Raw genomic sequence first — 18,985 nt, forward strand, 5'->3', positions numbered from 1 at the left:
GCTCTGCTGAACGAGCTGCATGCCGATGTCTTAAGCCCAAGATAAGTAAGTTGAAATCAGAGGCAAAAAAGCAGGAACAATGGTTTCTCATGTGTACCCATGAACTGTAGGTTCCTGGAAAACCATCTCAGCCTTGACGATGAGACAGACAGACTAGACCTGCTGAACCTCACTCACTTCCTCTACCCCGGACTGATCTCTCAAGCTGTATAGCAAGCATACGTATGTATGCCTTTGGCTCCAGTTTTGGAAGACATTAGACACATTTCATTAGGTATCAATAATTCCATCCATGTACATTTCATACATCTTTCCAGCTTCAGTATGTTTTACAACTCTAAATTCATCAGTTTATCCCTCCTTCCTCAGAGCATCCTTAGCCATGGTAGATTTACTACTCTGCAGACACCATCTGCCTACAGTAAATGGGATGTAAAGCTATCAGACTGCAGGGTGGTTTCCGCACCGTACGTGCGTAACAAGCACACAAAGCAATTTGCTCTTCAAGCTGATGAGAATTTAAGAGAAATTAGTGGGCGATTTTATCTTAGACTCCCTTCCCCCAGCACATACACACTTTGCCCTCCATTTTGTGAAACAATGAAGTGCTCCCAAACCAGTTGTGACAAGATGATGCACAAAGACTTCTAGTAGTTTATCACCACGAGACAGATTTAAGACATCTACAGCTCCTACATAAGAATAATCAAAAAGGCTAAAGCAAAACCCAGACCCTTTCTCCCCATTGTGAAAATAAGGGTCAAAATTGACCAGGTTTTATGAGTTGAGCCATGTTCACCTGAGAAAGCAAGGCCACATTCAAGCCAAAACTTTTTACCTTCCATTCATCATATGCTAATTGTATAAATACTCGGTTTGATTCAGCTGACATTGAGATACTGTCCCTGCCAGGACCATTACCACACCAGTCTCCTCTGGGCACAGATTGTATATTCCTCTCCCCTCCCCTCCAGTCTGCTGATGGTACAACAACAGTTTCTGACCTATTCCAAAAAAAATCCTCTTTTCTCAGCTACTCTTCAGACAGGCCAGCTTGCTGAGCCAACAGACAGGAAGGACATGGCACAGCTCAGGTAGGCCAGCCTCTGCACAGCATTTCTGTGCTTATTTGGCATAACAGTTCAGTAACAGTGTTCCACACACCACTTTGATAAGAGCAAATTTCCACCTGATCAACATCAGTTGAACACTGAAATATATATACTCCCATGCTGGGAGTGGATGTTACAGTAGCTCAGTTACTGCAACCAGATGGCACCAGGGGTCTATACTGCTCCACAGTATATTCTCTTGAAAGCAAAGATGAAGTGGTTAACATTACTCCCACCTATAAACCAGCAAAATCTGAAATTCAACCACTTCCCTGACTTAAAAGGTTGCACTCAAAAGCCTGTGTACAATAATCAACAGAACAGGAGGTTTTAACTTCCAGAGGTTTGTAAAGTAAAAGCATATTGGAAAACCTAAAACTTCCGAAAAATTTTCTAAAGCAGCCCTACAATCAAAATGCAATGAGTCACAGTTTCTGTCACAATAAGTAATCTCTGGATATTCAGTTGCATGTAATCTTTCATATTCATTCTTTCTCCTCATGCCCAAGAGGAAACAAAACAATTTGTTCAACATTGGTGCAGCCATCAAACATCACTTTGTATTGGGGAAAACTAGCACAAAGGGAACACTGCTCAATTTTGTTGTGTGAACAATACTTGATTTCTGCCAAAGCTGGGGTAGTCCTGAAGAGCCACACTAGCATTATGGCAATATTGCTGACAAATTTCCATGTATTTTTACATGTGAAGTAATAGAAAACCAAATTCCAAGGGCAGAACAGGATACTCCACGCTGAAGTGAAAACCGGTTGTCTTCAACTACCTGTATTTCACATCACTGCCAAACCCTAATGTTTGACTTTTCTAACATGGAGAAACTTGCAGTGCCCAGTGTACACTGGTATTCCTGTGTTGCTCTACACTGTTGTGCAGACAGTAGAGGAGGGAATAAAGCAGCAAGTAACCTAACCTGTGCAGAAGCTTATGGAACATCCAACCTGAAGAATAATACTGCAATACTTCAAGATGCTTATAAAACACAGTAACTGTTAATACTATCACGCTGATGTCCATTGTTAAACTTGGTCAGATATAGCTGAATGAGAAACAAACCTAAAAAAAAAAGGTTAGAAGTATTTCTAACATGGATCTTTTACTCAGAAGGAGGATATCCCAGAAGTCGATCCTTCCTAGAGGCATGAGCAGAATAACCTCTAAAACCAGCCAAAGCCAGAAATAATCCCAAGACATCTCTGGATTCAAGACCCATGCAACCAAAGTACTACATCAAATGTTACAAATCCACATTTGAGACCAAGTCAACACCTTATCTAATAATTTGAGGAAACCGCTGATGATGATAATCTCTAGTAAACAAAATATCACTTTTTTTGCTTTAACAACATTAACCATAGTTACCCAAGAGCAATATTGCTGCCTTCAGAGTTGTATTATAGGTGTTCTTGCTGCTGCTACATAGCCTTAGGTGATGATTACAACAGCTGTGCTGAACAGTTAAGCAAGCAGATATTTTTTCCCAAAATTAGAAATAGACAATTTCCAAAAATGGGAGCAAAAGACAAAGGGTAATGAAAAATACTGCTGAAGAAAGGTTTAATTAAAAAAATCAGGAATTCAAGAGTGCCTAAATCTTTATTTTTCATAACCTACATATTTTTTTTTCAAATTAGACAGTTTTACATTTTATGACACAAAAGGAAACTTAAATTACTGATAGTTTACATGTAAGTTTGATTCCAGTCTTAATGGAAGAAGAACAAAAACAAAAACCCTCAAGAAGGCTCCCATATTACACTTCTGTTTCGTGAATTGGCAGCTGTTAGGTCTCCTTAGAAGTCTTCGATTGTCTGCTGCTATTAGTGTAATAGGTTACAAAGCACAAAAATCCCTAACCGTAGCTAGCTGAAGGAGATACAGAGATAGGTATGCACCATTACAGTCAGCTGTTGCTCGTGATACACTGCAGCACACTCAGACAAGGGCCTTTCTATGCCAACTGCTGAAGTCTTTGAAGAATAACGCGGCAACGTAAAAAATTTGCCACTGTTCACAGATTTCTAAGGGGCAAGTGACAACATCATGGTGGGGGACTGATCTGAAACAACGTTAAGTTTTAAAAGCAACCTCTGTTTTTCTTAAATTCCTGGAAGAAGAGTCTCAGATCCTATTTTGACTTGTTTTCAAAATGAAAAACATCACCACACAGTCCTACAGGGTAAAATGCCAATTTTAATTACTGTATCCCTGAACCTTTAACTCAGCTACTGCTTTTGGGAGGTCTTTCATTTTAAAAGCCACATTTTAATCTCTCTATGTATCATAGCAACAGTCTGCATGCAACTTCACAATTCTACTCTGAAAACTCCATTTTGTCACTGAGTGGAAAAAAATCATCTAGAAGTAAAATGCAGTAAGGATAAGTTGTATATTACACAGCTATTTGGCGTGTCACTTCTTTTGTTTTTAAAAAAGCTATAAAAACCACATCAGAGGAAGGTTTAGACTTTCAATGCAACAGACTGTTGCTGGGTAAGCAGTAATTACAGTGTATTGACCTAGCACAAATGGCAGCAGAATACATTAGAACAGCACAACACATCCCGCTGGTCTCAATATATTACCTTAGGTACCAGTTGAGTATTATGACTAGCTGTACACAGTCGCTGTAAGGAACCACTTGTGATTGTTTGCAGCTGGTAAGCCTTTCACTTGCAGCAGACAAACAAAATGAATCATACAGCTGGCCTAAACCATACACAAATCTAGCTACCATTTTCACTGCCACTGGGGAAAGGAAAAGCGTATTAAAAATCCAATGACAGAACTAGTCGAGCAGTTTTGGTAATGTCAGAGTCCTATCTCCTCCCACAGCATTCACAAAGTTCACTTTTTAAACAAGAAAAATCAACAGATTCCAGCATGCCCTATTTCGACCAATTCTGCAGCATACAATGGGCTGGATTTAAAAGGTCAACTAGTTATCAACTGATGCTTGTAATAGGAAATTTATCAGGAGTCAACTTCTATAGTTACTTTACAGTTCTATGAATCATACACTAAGGAAAGCACTGATATTCTTGAAAGCAGACAAATGAGATTCAGTGTATATTTCTGTAGCAGTCTAAAGTTTTCCCAATTAGATTTGATGTTATTAAGGACTTAAAATTGTAGTTTGACTGCTGAAATTCATTATTTACATTGCAGAACACTTCTGAATTGGTTAAATCACTTGTTTTTAGAAGGACTTAGGAAAACATTTGAGGGCTTTCAAATAAGACTTTCGTTCCATTTCCCTTTTGCAGTGAAGAGGCAGAGTCAGTTCAGCACACCAGGATAAAATAAGAAAAAGAAAACAACAAATTAAAGTAATATTCAAACCACAACATTTAGTTTATCTACATCCAGCTCAACAGCAACATTTATAATATCAATAATTTTTATCAGATTTTTTTCTTTAGGGTACCTTTTTTATATGTTCTGATTATTTACAACTGTACAAGCAAAGCACACACTTCCAAGTGCACATATTTAATACAGTATTGACTATTTGCATTTACAGGTTTTTCAACAATCTGAAAAAGATCAACTGTTTAAGATCTTTAAGGTATATTACAAAAACTGCTGCTAGTTCCTGTACTACAGTATGTTTACCCAGTAAGACCAGTGACAATAGATACATACTGTAACTGAGTAATTCTGTATTCCACTCACGCTAACCCTCCACGGGGTCAGACCTCATTAACTCTAAGCTGTCTTGTACAAAAGTTAAGGCAAAGTCATTTTCAAGTTTAAATAAAATTCAAGTCTTTAAATATTGGATGGAAATAATTCTTTAAAAAAATCAGTTGTTTAAATAAACATTTTTGTGGAATAAACTGTACTGTCATAGTCAGCAGGAATGAGTTTTGTCTGAACTTCCTGCAGTTTAAACACTTAAAGAAAAACTTTAGGCATCTTAAAACAAAAATAATTTATATTCAACTTTATAAGAAACTTGCTAATTTAGTGCATCCTTGTCCTTCAGAAAGCGCATCACTTCTAAAGTAAGTAAGTGTGAGAAACCTCATCCCAGAGGTAAATATCAGGGATCTCTTCCTCCACCACACAAAACAAACACCATTATCTCACGTCTCGAAAGAATTTAAATCCGTATGCCAATGCTTGTAGTTACAGGAAGATGTCAACACAAGGCTGACCAAGATATGAACTCTTTCAAAGAGCACTTGGGGCAGAGTTTAAAAAAAAGTCTACACAGAGCACAGGGGTAACCAGAACGTACAGCGCTGACTCAGTTAACTCCCTTACAAGTACAGGGAAGCTAAGGTTATCACAAGAAGGCTACAGTGCTTTCTCCTGATAACATCCACTAACAGGCTTCACCACCATAGAAGCTCACAGACTTAATTCTTTCTATTCACAATGTGCTTTGTATTTGCAAATTATAACATCATTTTTATTCTGGAGTGAGAAGATGGTTACTTGCTTGCAGTAAGTCAAGAAAGGAAGTATTTCAGAAAGACCACTATGGTGCTCCATAGGATTCGTTTTGTGTGTGCAAAAACATCAAAAAAAATTAAATTCTTCAAAATGCTAGAAACAACTACTCTTTTAACCTAAAAGTGCAAGTTCATTTGCTGACACTTAGTACAGCAGCCCAATAAAAAAATCTTCAAGGTCACATACTAATTTGTAAAATATATCTACTTCCTTGCACTCTACACACTAGCTGCCGTTATCAGTCTTTTGGACACTTTAGATATGTACTTGCAGACCAGTTTATTAAAAATATTGCAGCAGCACATTTCTGCTTAACAGTTTAGAAAAAACTCACTATACAGAGCTTGCACTCACACAGCCACAGAGAGGCTTAATAAAAAGTTGATTTTCTTAAAGACAAATATTTTACATCTTGAAAAAAAAAAAAAAATCACACTAAGCTTCACCTCCAATTAAGCACCAACCTAAATGTAAGGTTTAGAACAACTATCCAGAAATATCCAGAAAAAATAGAATGTTTGTTCAAGAGGGGAAAGTACTTCACAGAAAAATAACTTGCAGGCATTGTTATATGCCTTGTATCACTGCAAGCTCCTAACCAGCAACTCATTCTCAGATATCTTAGTGGGAACATGGGTTTAATTTGTGGGAAGCAGACCTCTTTTGGAATTCCTCCTAGGCGTTAGGTTCACTGAGGAGATTTTGGAGGAGTATTCTGTTCTTTATTTAAGCGTTTGCCAATGGCTGGAGGGGACGATCTGCGTCCTGACTGTCTCCTCTGGTCTTTGGGTTGTCCAGGATGTGACTTTGCAGGAGGAGGTTCTCTGTTTTTCTCTATTGTTTCTGTGGGCTTTCTTTCTTCTTTCCCACATGCTACAGTGTTTGGCTTCTGTTCTTTCTGGGGTTGCAATGTAGGAGGATCCTTAGTTGTTCTCTGGCAAATTTCTGCATAACTAGGCTTTCGCAGTTCCTGTGAAATCGAAAGCAAACAGGAAAGCAGAGTTAAACAAAGCATCCTGAGGAAAAACCAGTTACTTGTATGAACAAAAAAGGTAAAGTCTTTGTCTCAAAAGACTACTGCTCTAAAATATGCAGATGATGACTTGAGTATGAAGTTTACAAAAGCTGTACAGACAACAAGGTTCAAGACAACATGAAATGCAAAAACAGTATGCCAGAAAAACAGGATACTATGATAGGGCAAAATACTTCGAGTAAACTCTGTAACAGCTGAAACATCTGGTTTAAATATCAACATATGCATTAAGGCTTCTACCTCAAGAATACTACCAAGAAAAGAATTCAGATAAAGAGCTATCATTCACCAAGTTCTTAAACACTTGTGCACTATTAATTGCATAATTGTATCACACAAGTAATTGTGAGGCCACCAATACACAAATTTAAGGATGCTGAGCTCACATGATTAAGCAACACTGGGTAACAGAAGCAATATTCTGTTAAATGCATCAAACTGGATCATTAAGCAAAAGTGAAGTAATAAGGTCACTTACTATGGCAGCCCCATTGACTTGTACCGATTTACATGCAGTACTGAGTGTGGAAGAAGAAAGCCTTTCTGTACTCTGTGTCTCTCTCTGCTGTTTATCCACAACCTTGGAGTCCCTGTAAGCATCCAGCAGGAAGCAAGGCTCATGAAAAGTGAAACTTCAAGATAGATGAATGATGTAGTAATGGGTCTAAAACTATATTTAACTATAAGAAGTTATAGCTATAATCGCTGAGCACATTATGACTAGGATTGCATTTACAAATGCTATCAAATATTAAAAAAATATATTCCTGTGGAACTTGACGCTACCTGTAATTTGTGACATTCTGATAGCAGTTGTTTCTTCAGTTATCTTACTCCTGTTACTCAAACACCTCAATTTGATTTGTAGGTTCCAAATAAAGTCTTACTGAAAACTTTACTGTATGGACAACAGTACTGTCCACAGGATCGTGGGTTTACTCTCTATGCCTTCAAAGCTATCTAAATACAAGACAGTAAGTCATTCATTAGACTTTTAAATACTCACAGAGACTAAAACACAACACTAAACTTCTGTCTGCTGAATGACCATTATGACTGAATCACTGTTATGATATTGTTCAGAAATTAAGCTTTATTGCATTTACTATGATTACAACAAAATATTATTTCTTTCACTAATTAAAATTTTAATAGCTATTTACAGTGTTCCACCTAGCCTTCTGATGACAGAAAATGCAAACATGATTCAGAATAGAATAATTACAGCCATATAATTAAGTGCTTACTCAGAAGACTGGGATGGCGAAGGAGACCTTTCAAATGTCCTGGGCAATGTAGAAGAAACTGGCAACAATGGCTCTCGAGGAATACCCGATGGAATAGTGTTTGTACTTGCATCCACATTAATGTTCTGAAGGAAGAAAAAAGGCAGAGGGCAATCATAATATCCAATTAATATGGCTTGCCTGAAAATTAACAGAACCAGCAAACAATTTACAAGTTGATTTATAAGGGTAAGTTAACTACAGGAAAATACAGAAGGATCAACATTTGTATCGTAACAAATAAGTTTTTCCTTTACAATTATTTAGCAACAGACAAATAAATCACACACTGTGGCTCTTTCACAAAAAGTTGGAAGCTTTAGAATATATCTGGGTGACAAAACCTGCTTCTTTCAGCCTGGGAATTTTGCACCTGCTGGTGACAAAATAGGCTTTGTACCTGTTCACAAACACATACTGTGTTCAGCTCTGGGGCCCCCAACATAAGGACATGGACCTGCTTGAGCAGGTCCAGAGAAGGCCACGAAGATCATCAGGGTGCTGGACCACCTCCCCTACAAGGACAGGCTGAGAGAGTTGGAGTAGTTCATCCAGGAGAAGAGAAGGTTCTGGGGAGACCTTCTAGTGGCCTTCCAGTACTTGAAGGGGGCTACGGGAAAGATGGGGAGGGATGTTTTACAAGGGCATGTAGTGATGGGACAAGGGGCATTGGCTTTAAGCTGAAAGAGGGTAGATTTAGATTAGATATAAGGAAGAAAGTATTTACTGTGAGGGTGGTGAGGCCCTGGCACAGGCTGCCCAGAGAAGCTGTGTCTGCCCCCTCCCTGGCAGTGTTCAAGGCCAGGTTGGACGGGGCTTTGAGCAACCTAGGCTAGTGGAAGGTGTCCCTGCCCATGGCAGGGGGGGTGGGACTAGATGGTCTTTAAAGGTCCCTTCCAACCTGAGCCTATTAGGACAAAAGTCTCTTAAAGTTGCACATCCAAGAACTGTCATCTTAAAGCTTTAACTCTGCATCTTCCCAATAGGTGGTGCTAAAAAACCCCATGACCTTAAAAAAACAACCACAACGCTGAAGTTTTTGCAGACTAGGATATGACCACCATTTAAAAGTCCCTTTCTTATGCTACAGTGTGATTTGCCACCAAGAGAGGCTTTTTCCATAGCCCTCAAAAAATTCTGCTAGTGCTAAGTCATACTGTGCTTCCAGATAAAGGCCAAATAGGTTCAAGATACACGCATGAATTTAAATTGTCACAAAAGAAAAAGAGAAAGATGACTTTATCTTTAAAAATACATATTTCTGACATTCATAACCATTTCATTTCAAAGCGTGCTATGTTTTTTATATTACTTCTGACCTGTCTGACTCTAGAACAAGAGCAGATTCTGGTAAGCAGAAGAGAGAGCAATGGGACAACACAAGCACAGAAGGAAGAAGATAGCCAGCCCTTTCCCCCAGCACAGCCACCATTCAAAGGCCATAAAATATGAGATTCCTGTGGTCATTGTTAGAAAGGAAAATGGTATTTGATGACATTGTCTTACATCAGGCAGCACAGATTACTGCAGTAGATCCAAGCCTAGTTTTACTCAAAGTAAAATCATAAAAAGTGGATGTTTAGAAATAAAAGAACAGCTTCTGTAGTTTTACTCACTGCAATAGTGTGTGCAAAAGCTTGAAATTGCAAGTTGGTGAGCATTCTGGCCCAAGTTCATCAAAACTTGTAGGTACATGGTTAAGAGTGAATAGCTTCAAGTCAAGCAGAAATGCAAGTGCTGTTCCTAGGCCAAACCACTCAGCCCCTGATCCAGTAACACTACAGTTTGGTAGTTAGAAAATGTGGGATGATTAACACCTGCTGTTCCCCAAAGAAGAGCACCACAAAGCAAAGAGCATAAAGATATGATGCTTGGATAACAAATGTTGGAAATTATACAACCTAAATTCACTCAGTTTCTCTACACCAGACTTGACCATCTATAAAACAAGAGTAGCACTGTGTAACTCTACTTCCACACTTTGTAACTCTACATCAGGTGACATTAAAAAAACATTAAGATCAAGGTGAAAAGCAGCCTGTATACACTGGCAAGATTCTAACATTAACTCAAACACTTTTGTAGAACACAATTGCTCTTTGAAGCCAGTTGCTGTTACCTTATTTCTTATTAACACCAACAAGGAAAGACAGCACAATCCCTTTCTTCCACACAATGGTACAGACTAACTCATGCAAGCCAGAAAAAGAAATTGGGAAATTGAAGGAAGCTTTTTAATGTGACAGCACATAGCACTATCATAAAACCTCAGGGTCTGACATTAAGACTGCCTCTACAGGGGAGAAGCGTAAGTTCTTTACAATAAGTACAGTGCAAAGCAAGTACTAGATCTGTAATGCGAAGAGCAATGGGTTTTCAGCTGCAATATCAATAGCAAGTGCTGGAATTATATTTAAAACTTGAAATACGATAGTTAAAAAACACTTCAGAAATAACAGAGATAAAATAGATAGATCTTTGCCAAGAGCAGACTGATCTGGAGTACTGGCTAACAGTAAGATAAACACTACTCTTATCATGGCATTGTCCTGCACATTCCCCCTAAACACAGCCCTGGAATGTAGCTGTCCCTGTTGCTACTTGCAGAAGATAGAATAGACGGACGGTCTGCACAACCACTGCTTCAGGTGCAGGCTGCCCTGCTGCTTCCTCTTCCCTTTACTAACAATACCATATAGCCTCCCTACCCACCCCTGGTGTGTGGGCACCAAAGAAAACACATCTGCAACAGACTGGTTTTAGAGATGAGACACAAGAGACATTCTGGTGTTTCATCAGGTTGCTTTGCACTGCTATATCCATGAGTTACCCTCTTCAGTTGTGGTACAGCTAGAAAATCACAAGTTAAATTAGAGCTAGCAAAAAGCACCAATATAGACTTCCATAGCCTAGACTGTTCCAGAGTGCATGGGGTTATACAAGTCTTGATAAAGGAGAGCATACTGTCACTCAGATAGTATGGCAGAGACAGTTCTAAGAATGAATCTATGAACAGCTACTGAATATTAATTTTCAGCTGCATCTCTACTACATCTAGAAAGCAGTGGTTGCCAAGTCATTCTGGTATATTTTTATCTTTCCAAGCAATATGACAACACTAGGACCCAGCTGGTTTTGGTAACAGTTTTTGTTTCAGCTATGATGCCTAGTGTACTGAGATTATGTAAGCAGCTTCTTCATATTTCAGTGCTTAAACGTTTGCCTCTGTCACTTTTAAGTGTTTTATATACAACTCAGAAGTCTGACTTTCAAACAGGAAGAAAATCTATCACATATTTTTCACCCGAGTATCAGAAAGCCTAAGGCCATATAAACAGCAAAGAGCATATTTTCTAATCTCTGCTATTAACATCTACTTGTACTGGTGCCCATATTCCACACCACTTCAAAGAGAATACCCAACAAATTTTAAGATGTAAGTGAAGGTGGCAATGGCACATCATTTGACAGCTGTTTTTAAAAGTAATTTCTTATGACCCATGTAAAATCAAAAGTTTATTCTCTACATAATCCAAATCTGAAAACAAGTTATGCAATGCTTCATTTTCCCAACAAAAGTGAACACTGGCTACTCACTCTTTCTTTTGACGTTCCTATTACCACACTGGACAGTCTGTTTTCAAAGAGGTCATCGGTCTTTAAATTGCCAGCAGCCCCAGGTAACGGAGGAAAGCTAGATAAACCCAACTCAAAGCTAGGAGATGGAGGTTTTGGGGGTGGTGGAGACTGTGTTTGGCCTCTCTGGAATAGAAATAACACATTGAGGTTACTGCACTGGATGATGGAAAAGACAGACATGGGACTCTAAACTAGATTTTGCATTTGATTCGTTATCTGTGAAGCCCTAGAAGGGCCTCTCCCATACTGCCTTCCAAGAAAACCACACAGTACCAAGGAATAGATGCTTTCATTTTCCACTGTGGCCCTTAAAATATTTCACTATTATTTAAATGGGATGGCATATGCATCCTTACAAATTTCATATGCATAAGCTTTAGTGGTACTGGTATAGTAAGAGAAGTCTTCTTGATAACCCTTCCTTCAGAGTAGACACTTACACTGACATAGAAAGGAGAACAGACTGGTTTAGATATCACAATACAGTGAAAATATAAAGCCCATCTATGTATAGTTGGTAGCATTCTAAATGAAAGACAGGAGACAATAAGAATCTTATGTTCCGATATATTAAAAAATGGCAAGACAGCATGACTTACATGTAGTGTCCACAACAGCAATTTATATGGTCAGTTTGTAAAAATGCAAAGATAAATGTCAAAACTATTTTTGAAACATGAAGAGTTTAACTAAATTTAAGAAGAAAAAGTGCCCCAAGCAAAAGACCCAACAGGCTAAATGCAACTATTCCGCACTACAGACAGCAGTTCAGGAGTTAAGTGTACCATAGTTAAAGATCAGTTGTGAAGGCTGCTTGCAAGGATTTGTAAAGCTACATTTTATTTACACTGAAAAAATGAAATTCCTTTTGTAATATGCTGTAACTGAAGTTACCAATTAACTTCATCTACATTATGTAAACAAAGTAACTGTTTCATGACTGTGCTTAGGCCTGTGCTAAAGTGACCTTTGCTGCAGAACACCAAATGCAAAGCAGTCTTTGAGAGAATTCCTACTCTGAAAAGGAAAATAATTATGGGTATATAGCCAAGATGGTCTGAAAGTGAGAACAATGCATCTGGAGAGAAAGGTGTTGCATTACTTACTGTTTTTTTCCCCTTACTTTACATGAAGAGCAATTGATACAAAACTATCCTTGAGGTCTTCTCACAAACTACACTTTATGTCAAAAGAGGGGTGTGTTGAGAGGGAAGTAGGGAAAGAATAAATACAGAGGCAAGAACTGCAATTCCTAGGACTGCTACTGACCTAGTATTACCCAAACACAGTTTGAGTACTACAGCCATGGAGGCTGCAAACCTCCAAAAATATAAGTCAGATGACTATCAAAGGGTCACGGAGAAAGATTAAGAGACTACACTTATCCAGCTCAAACTGCAAGAGGAACAACTTTTTTTTTTTTAGAACTTAGTTTTCTTAAAGGGAACTGAAGTCCTGCAACAGATAATGCTTTTATATTTGTTACAATCATTTTAAGTTATACAGATGAGTCCTAAAGAACCCAACATATCAAGAGACAATTAGCATTAACATCTTAAATTAGGGAGACCAAGGAGAACATCAACGGATTTTAAGCTGCCAACTGCATAAAATTTCTCAAGTCAACTTGTCATAACAAACTGAGTAATTGGCTTATCTCAGATACAATATGTATCTCAGATACAATCTGGTCAAAAAGGTTCATGCTCTTCCTCATGCAAGCATGCATACTCTCTATTTTTTCTTTAAAAAAAAAGAGAGCAAAAGAAGTCATCCTCCATTCAAATACAACTGGTTGTAGTGATACCCTGTATACACTACCTGATCACTACAGCACCACACAAGAGATCAGATCTGGATTCAATTCTTTCCACAGTCTAAAGGGATTAATCTCTCACTCCAGAGTACAGAGTAAGCTCCTTCCCAGTGTACACAGTTGTGGGTGTGCAGCAGCTCATTTCTCTGTTCAAGTTGCATCACTGGACAGTACAGACTAAAAGATTCATGAGCCAGAAGAGACTAGAAGGAACCTGGCTGCATAAACTGCAAGTAAAGCCTGGAGCTGAGAGAAAGGAACCGGAGATCTCCGAGAGAGTTATGTCTACCAGTTCTACATTCAAAGTTAAAATAAACTTTAAAGTCATCCGAGTCAGAAGAGACTCTCTGCTTCCTAAGAGTGTCCAAGGTAATCCCCTTCACTCCAGCACTCAAATGCCTAACCTATACCACTTCCTTGTTCTTTCAAAGACAGAAAAAAAAACCTGAGAAAAAAAAAATCTAAAAATTCAAGCAGCTTTGAAACAGCAAAAGGAAGGAGTATTTAGAATCCTATATGTTATCAGATCTCACTGAGCTTTGAGAAGTTTAACAAGAACTAAAACCAAATAGAAGGAACCACTTGTATTATGCTTTCAAAACCTTGATAGCCAAGTCTCCTAAGGCTACTCAATAACAAGAGCCACAAATACAAAAATGCAACAATTCCAGACCTTTAAAAAAGTGTCATGGCTCACATAGCAGGGTTACTTTTCAACTGAAACATGAATAGGGAAATAATCTAGTTCAACTTCATGAATGGGCCATGTGTGGCAAAAATAAAGTGTTTAGTTTTATCGAATGAAACCTTAAGTCCTACAGAGAAAGATTACCATTTTTGTCTTGCACACAATATCTAGTCTAGCCTTTTCAAGTATCAAGACTATTTAGGTATTCACCTGAATTTAAATTTACCAAAACTGTAACGATAATATCAATAGTGTTAGTGTACCCTTACCAAGCAGTACTTGGAGAGGCATTTAAGAAAACCAGAACTGACTACTTAACAACATTCTAGGTATACATTATGACACATGGATCTATAAAATGTTCTTCAATGTCTACATCAATGATAATCAAGCATGTGTTTTGAATTTTAACCTAGCTATTTAGCTCCCCTGAGAGGGAACCAGCATGCTGACAAAGTAACACCAGGGTAGAAATTTTTTGCTACTATAAAAGAGTAATTTTACTTTTTCCTAACTTCTTCATTAATGGCAATCTTCTCTGATACCCAAATGCAGTGAACTCATGTGATTCTAATGAGCTGTTGTCTTCAGTCAACTGTGACATATAATTGTTTGTGCAATAACTTCTCCCCTGCTAGTCCACATAATACCCATACTATTACCTTGTTACCCAGCTTTTATTAGAGATTAATATGATCATGGACACTCACTGTAAACTTGTCCTCCCTTTTCTTTCGGTAGCCATATGAGTTTTTCCTAAGGGAAAGAAAGCAGTTATCAGAATCTTGCCTATAAATGAATGGAAGGCAGTTGGTGAGAACAGGAGAAATTCTAACTGTTATTTCATCCATCTTCATTCTAGAGAGATTATTTTTAAAATGTCTGAAGGTACAGATCTTGTACAAGACAGCATACGAATACACTGGTTACAAATAATTCCTGCACTAAAAGCATCTCAGCACTGATTACATAAGGCTTAGACAAAACCTTTCAATATCCAAAGTAAAGGTTTTGGGGGGTTTTTTTGATACCTATGTAACTTTAGAAATATGACTAACTTCAATTCAGGTAAAGCCCCTCCAAAACATTTTCAGAGCTTTTCCCCCAGCCCTTCTTCAGGTAAACCTCCTTCAAGCAGCAGCTTAAAATTCGCAATGCATTCTAACTCAGTTTCAATATAGTTTACATTTCCTGTTTGACTTTTAATATTCTAAATGTATTAAATACTGAAACAAGAGAATATAGTTCTAAGTACTGATTTTTCCTGTACATATTTGTAGTCTACAGCTTGAGCAATCTTGTTTCCTATGTCCTTACTCATATTTTCATCCACTACTATAGTGCAATTTGGCAAATTAGATTTAGAAAAGCGTTACAATCCTTGCACAAAATCCCCAGTTAATTTTGTAATGATACAAGTCTAACCTAGGATCATCTGCAGAAGACTTGAGTTATCGTCCAATTCAGTCACTCAAAATGCGATTTACTTGGAGAAACAAACATAACCATCATTAAACAAAGCTGCACAGTGCTTTTATAAAGCCCTTATTAAAACTATACTGTATTTTTTAAAATTCTGAGATAAAACTGCTAAATTCTCAGATTAATAGTGGTGCCATCAATTTTCAGCTCCCCAGGTGGTTCTCTGGGTTTTTGTTTGGTTGTTGTTTTGGGTTTTTTTTAAATTGCATAACAATAGTCTTAGTTGCATGTAATACTTTTTCCTCTCTCCATACCAATCAATCATCTCTGTTGTTGTAAATGTCTAATTTGGGCAAAACTCTCATCTTTCAAATAAAAAGATTAATGAGCACTGCTAGTACAGGTTCAGGTGCACAATCTACACTGATGAACAATGGAATGGGCAGAACTGTTTCATTTAAGTCAAACAATGTGTAAAAACTTTCTTACAACAGATGAAAAAGGATTGAGGATTAGATTTTATAGCTGTAAATTGTTCATCAGTTGCCATTAATTATTTTAATTTGGCAGGAAAGTATGCAAGTCCAGTCTGCATTTGTTCTATATTTAGCATTTTCTCTGAAGTACTTTCCAAGGTTTGAGCTTTGAGGAGAGAGTCAGTTTAAAAGAGTAATGAGAACAGTACTAGTACCATACCTCTTTACTAGAAGTAGTTTAAAAGCAGCAATACTGCGTTGTTCAGAGGACAAGTGCAGAATACACTCACCTTCCTCTACCTAATCCAGGAGATGAGTCAACACTGGTCTGTTCCATCCGTCCAGTTCCTACTTCCCTCTTGGTATAGCTCGTAGTAGCATTCTGCATCCGTGTCCTGTTTTGCCCCGGCTGCCGCGTCTGTGGACTCCTGACGCCATTGATTAAACGATCAGCAGAAAAGTTGAATATTGTAGGACTGTCTAGAAGCCCAGGTCCCCTTTCTGTACTGGGTATTGTATGTCGTATATGAGACTTGCTAGGATTCCTACAAATTCAAAAGTCATTTCAACATATGTACTACGAGAGATCTTCTGAGGCCTAAGTCTATACACAGAATTCAGAAGAAGCAGGATCTTTAGTCCTTTACTGTATATGTCATAAGAAGAATAAATATTCATTTTAACAGGTCATGTGAATTACCAAAATTTATCTTTTTGTTGTCTATTTTCAACTGTGGTTTTACTAGAAGCTACTTGAATTTGCAAATCTGCAAATACTACATGAATAGTCCTATTGATCACATGCCATCATTCAGAATATTTCATCTGAATACCCTAAATCCTGGAACAAAGTTCTCAACTTTCGGACAGGCCATTTACATTTAGAAACAGTACATCCACTAACAACAGCAGCACCATCTGCCCTTTAGCCTCACTTAACCTTGCACCAGGTTCAATTTCACATGTATTTTCAAGCTAGCTGGAGTTACTAAAATAAGAAGATTAAACCCCCACATGCCAGGTAATAAACCAGTATGTATACTGTTAAAAAACAGCTGAACTTGCCTGTTCCTGGGAGGATACTGTCTGAGTGTAGTCAATGGAGAAGCAGCAGGCTTAAAGGTTGGAGATGTGAACCCATTGATAAATCCAGTATTTGGAAATGGTGTTACCTAAAGAATATATTGCATGCTCACAATTATAAAGAAAGTGAGTAGTATTTTTTCTTAACCTTGTATTTTAGGTCATCTCTGTGCAGGGTAGTACCTGCTCAAACAGCAATAGAGCATTTGTCCAGTGCCTTGTGACCAACTTCAAAAAATGCAGTTTGTTTGAGAACACAGCCACTATACATATTCAAATTCTGGTAACTTAAGAGGATTGAAAAACATCAAGCCAGAATTCTTGGATGCCAGTTAAGTAATGCTCCTTCTATTTCACACCATACTATGCACGACTTCAGAGTACAGAGATACTTCTTTGTCAAAGAGTCTACCTACACAGCCTGTAGTTGTTAATTTATATTGAATCCCTCCCTGAAAAGAAAAAAAATAATTCTTTAGTTCCTTATTCTCCTTACCTTCCATGTGATACCTAAATAAAGCCTAGAGAGTAAGTGGATCTTAACTGGACCTCTGATTCTTGTCACATCTTACCACCTTTTTCTACATGTGAATTACTGTCTTGTCCAAAAAAACACTAGCAAAAGATGTTGGGGGGTGGGTACATATCAATGTCTTGTGTTAACAAGGTATCTCAAAATCTGAAGCATGTTCATAGTAATTTCTCTAACCTCACCAGCACGTTTTCCTTTTTCTAAATGTATGAGTGAGTTTCAGTGAGGAAGTGTTGTTATTTAGCAACAGCAAATACTTGCTTGCCTTCTCCCCCTGAAAATAAAATGCAGAACAGTTAAGACTTCCACATAGCACTCTTTCTACACTTAAACCATGAGAAACAGCCGTGATTAAGACTGTTTCTTATAAAGGTAACTAAGCTTGTCTAACCTTTCTTGCAAGAGGTAAAGCAAATCACCAATCAATGAAAAATAAAATTTAACACCAAAGCTCTCATGCCAAACTACTGTTAGCTTATCCTAGCACATGACAGCAAATGCTACCTCAGACTCCAAAAACAGGCCATTAAGAGTTTAATAAAGCTATTCTAGGAATGAGGTTTCATCAAAATACTGCTTTGAAGTGCTTTCTGCTTTAATAGTTACAACTTGAATGCTGTAAAATTCAATCAAAGCTAGTAAGCAACTACTGAACCTGAATGAGAAGACATTGAACATACTAAAGGAAAAAAGTTTAACTAATTGCTTAAAGGGACACTTGCAATATTTGCCCCTTCTTTCTTTGTAAGGATGATCTTTTTGGAAGAGAAAAAAGTAATTTTCCAATAAATATCAAAAGCATCAATTTGCTTTCTCAACAGAAGTAACCCGGCTCATCCAAAGTACAACTGTTCTTTTTACGAGTAGGACAATAGTATTTGAGGTAAGATCTAGTGTTAAGTACTTGATGAAGAAGTAGGTAGTTTTAGAATTTTGAGGACATGTGTTGTCACATTCTAGTTTCAGAACTAAAACTGTATGCCTGCACTACTGGGTGTATTTAATCTCAAATTAGGGATGAGACAGCTCTGTTAGTGTTCATGCAATAGCAGAAGAAAAAAACTTTTGCTATGGCTACACACAAGTCTTTACATGCAAACTGCAAGCCTGTCTTATGAAAGTTATTCCTGTGTCATTGTTCCTTGTGGTCCCTGTTCTCCTTACAAGTGATTTGTATTTAAATATAGCTCTTCCTATAACAGGTTCAAGAAACATCATATTACTTCAAGGTACACAGAATGCAGTTAATCAACGACTATGCCGCAACACAGTGAGAAGCAAAGCTCTGCCAGTTAATTTTCTGTTTTTACTAAAAAAGGTATGAGAAGTTTAATGCTGGCAAACTTGTAGTGTCTTCCCCCAAAGGCCAGGACTAGTAAGCTTTCTGAAATACAAAAAGTTTTAAGATGACATAAT

At 37.8% G+C, this 18,985-nt stretch overlaps 1 protein-coding gene across 1 annotated transcript in view; it reads right to left on the bottom strand.

Moving 5' to 3' along the window:
- Nucleotides 1–2,707: 2,707 nt before the first annotated feature.
- The window catches only part of LARP4B (La ribonucleoprotein 4B), a 59,658-nt gene continuing 43,380 nt past the window's right edge, over nt 2,708–18,985 (bottom strand). The window contains exons 12-18 of the mRNA XM_074897492.1: nt 17,020–17,126; nt 16,245–16,499; nt 14,763–14,812; nt 11,511–11,671; nt 7,875–7,999; nt 7,106–7,217; nt 2,708–6,561 (exon numbers count right to left, since the gene is read on the bottom strand). Of these exons, the coding sequence (XP_074753593.1) occupies nt 6,280–6,561; nt 7,106–7,217; nt 7,875–7,999; nt 11,511–11,671; nt 14,763–14,812; nt 16,245–16,499; nt 17,020–17,126 (1,092 nt within the window). The 3' untranslated portion in view covers nt 2,708–6,279. The remainder of the gene's footprint in view (nt 6,562–7,105; nt 7,218–7,874; nt 8,000–11,510; nt 11,672–14,762; nt 14,813–16,244; nt 16,500–17,019; nt 17,127–18,985) is intronic.

This window comes from Athene noctua, chromosome 2 (assembly GCF_965140245.1).
Source record: "Athene noctua chromosome 2, bAthNoc1.hap1.1, whole genome shotgun sequence".
NCBI lineage: Eukaryota > Metazoa > Chordata > Aves > Strigiformes > Strigidae > Athene > Athene noctua.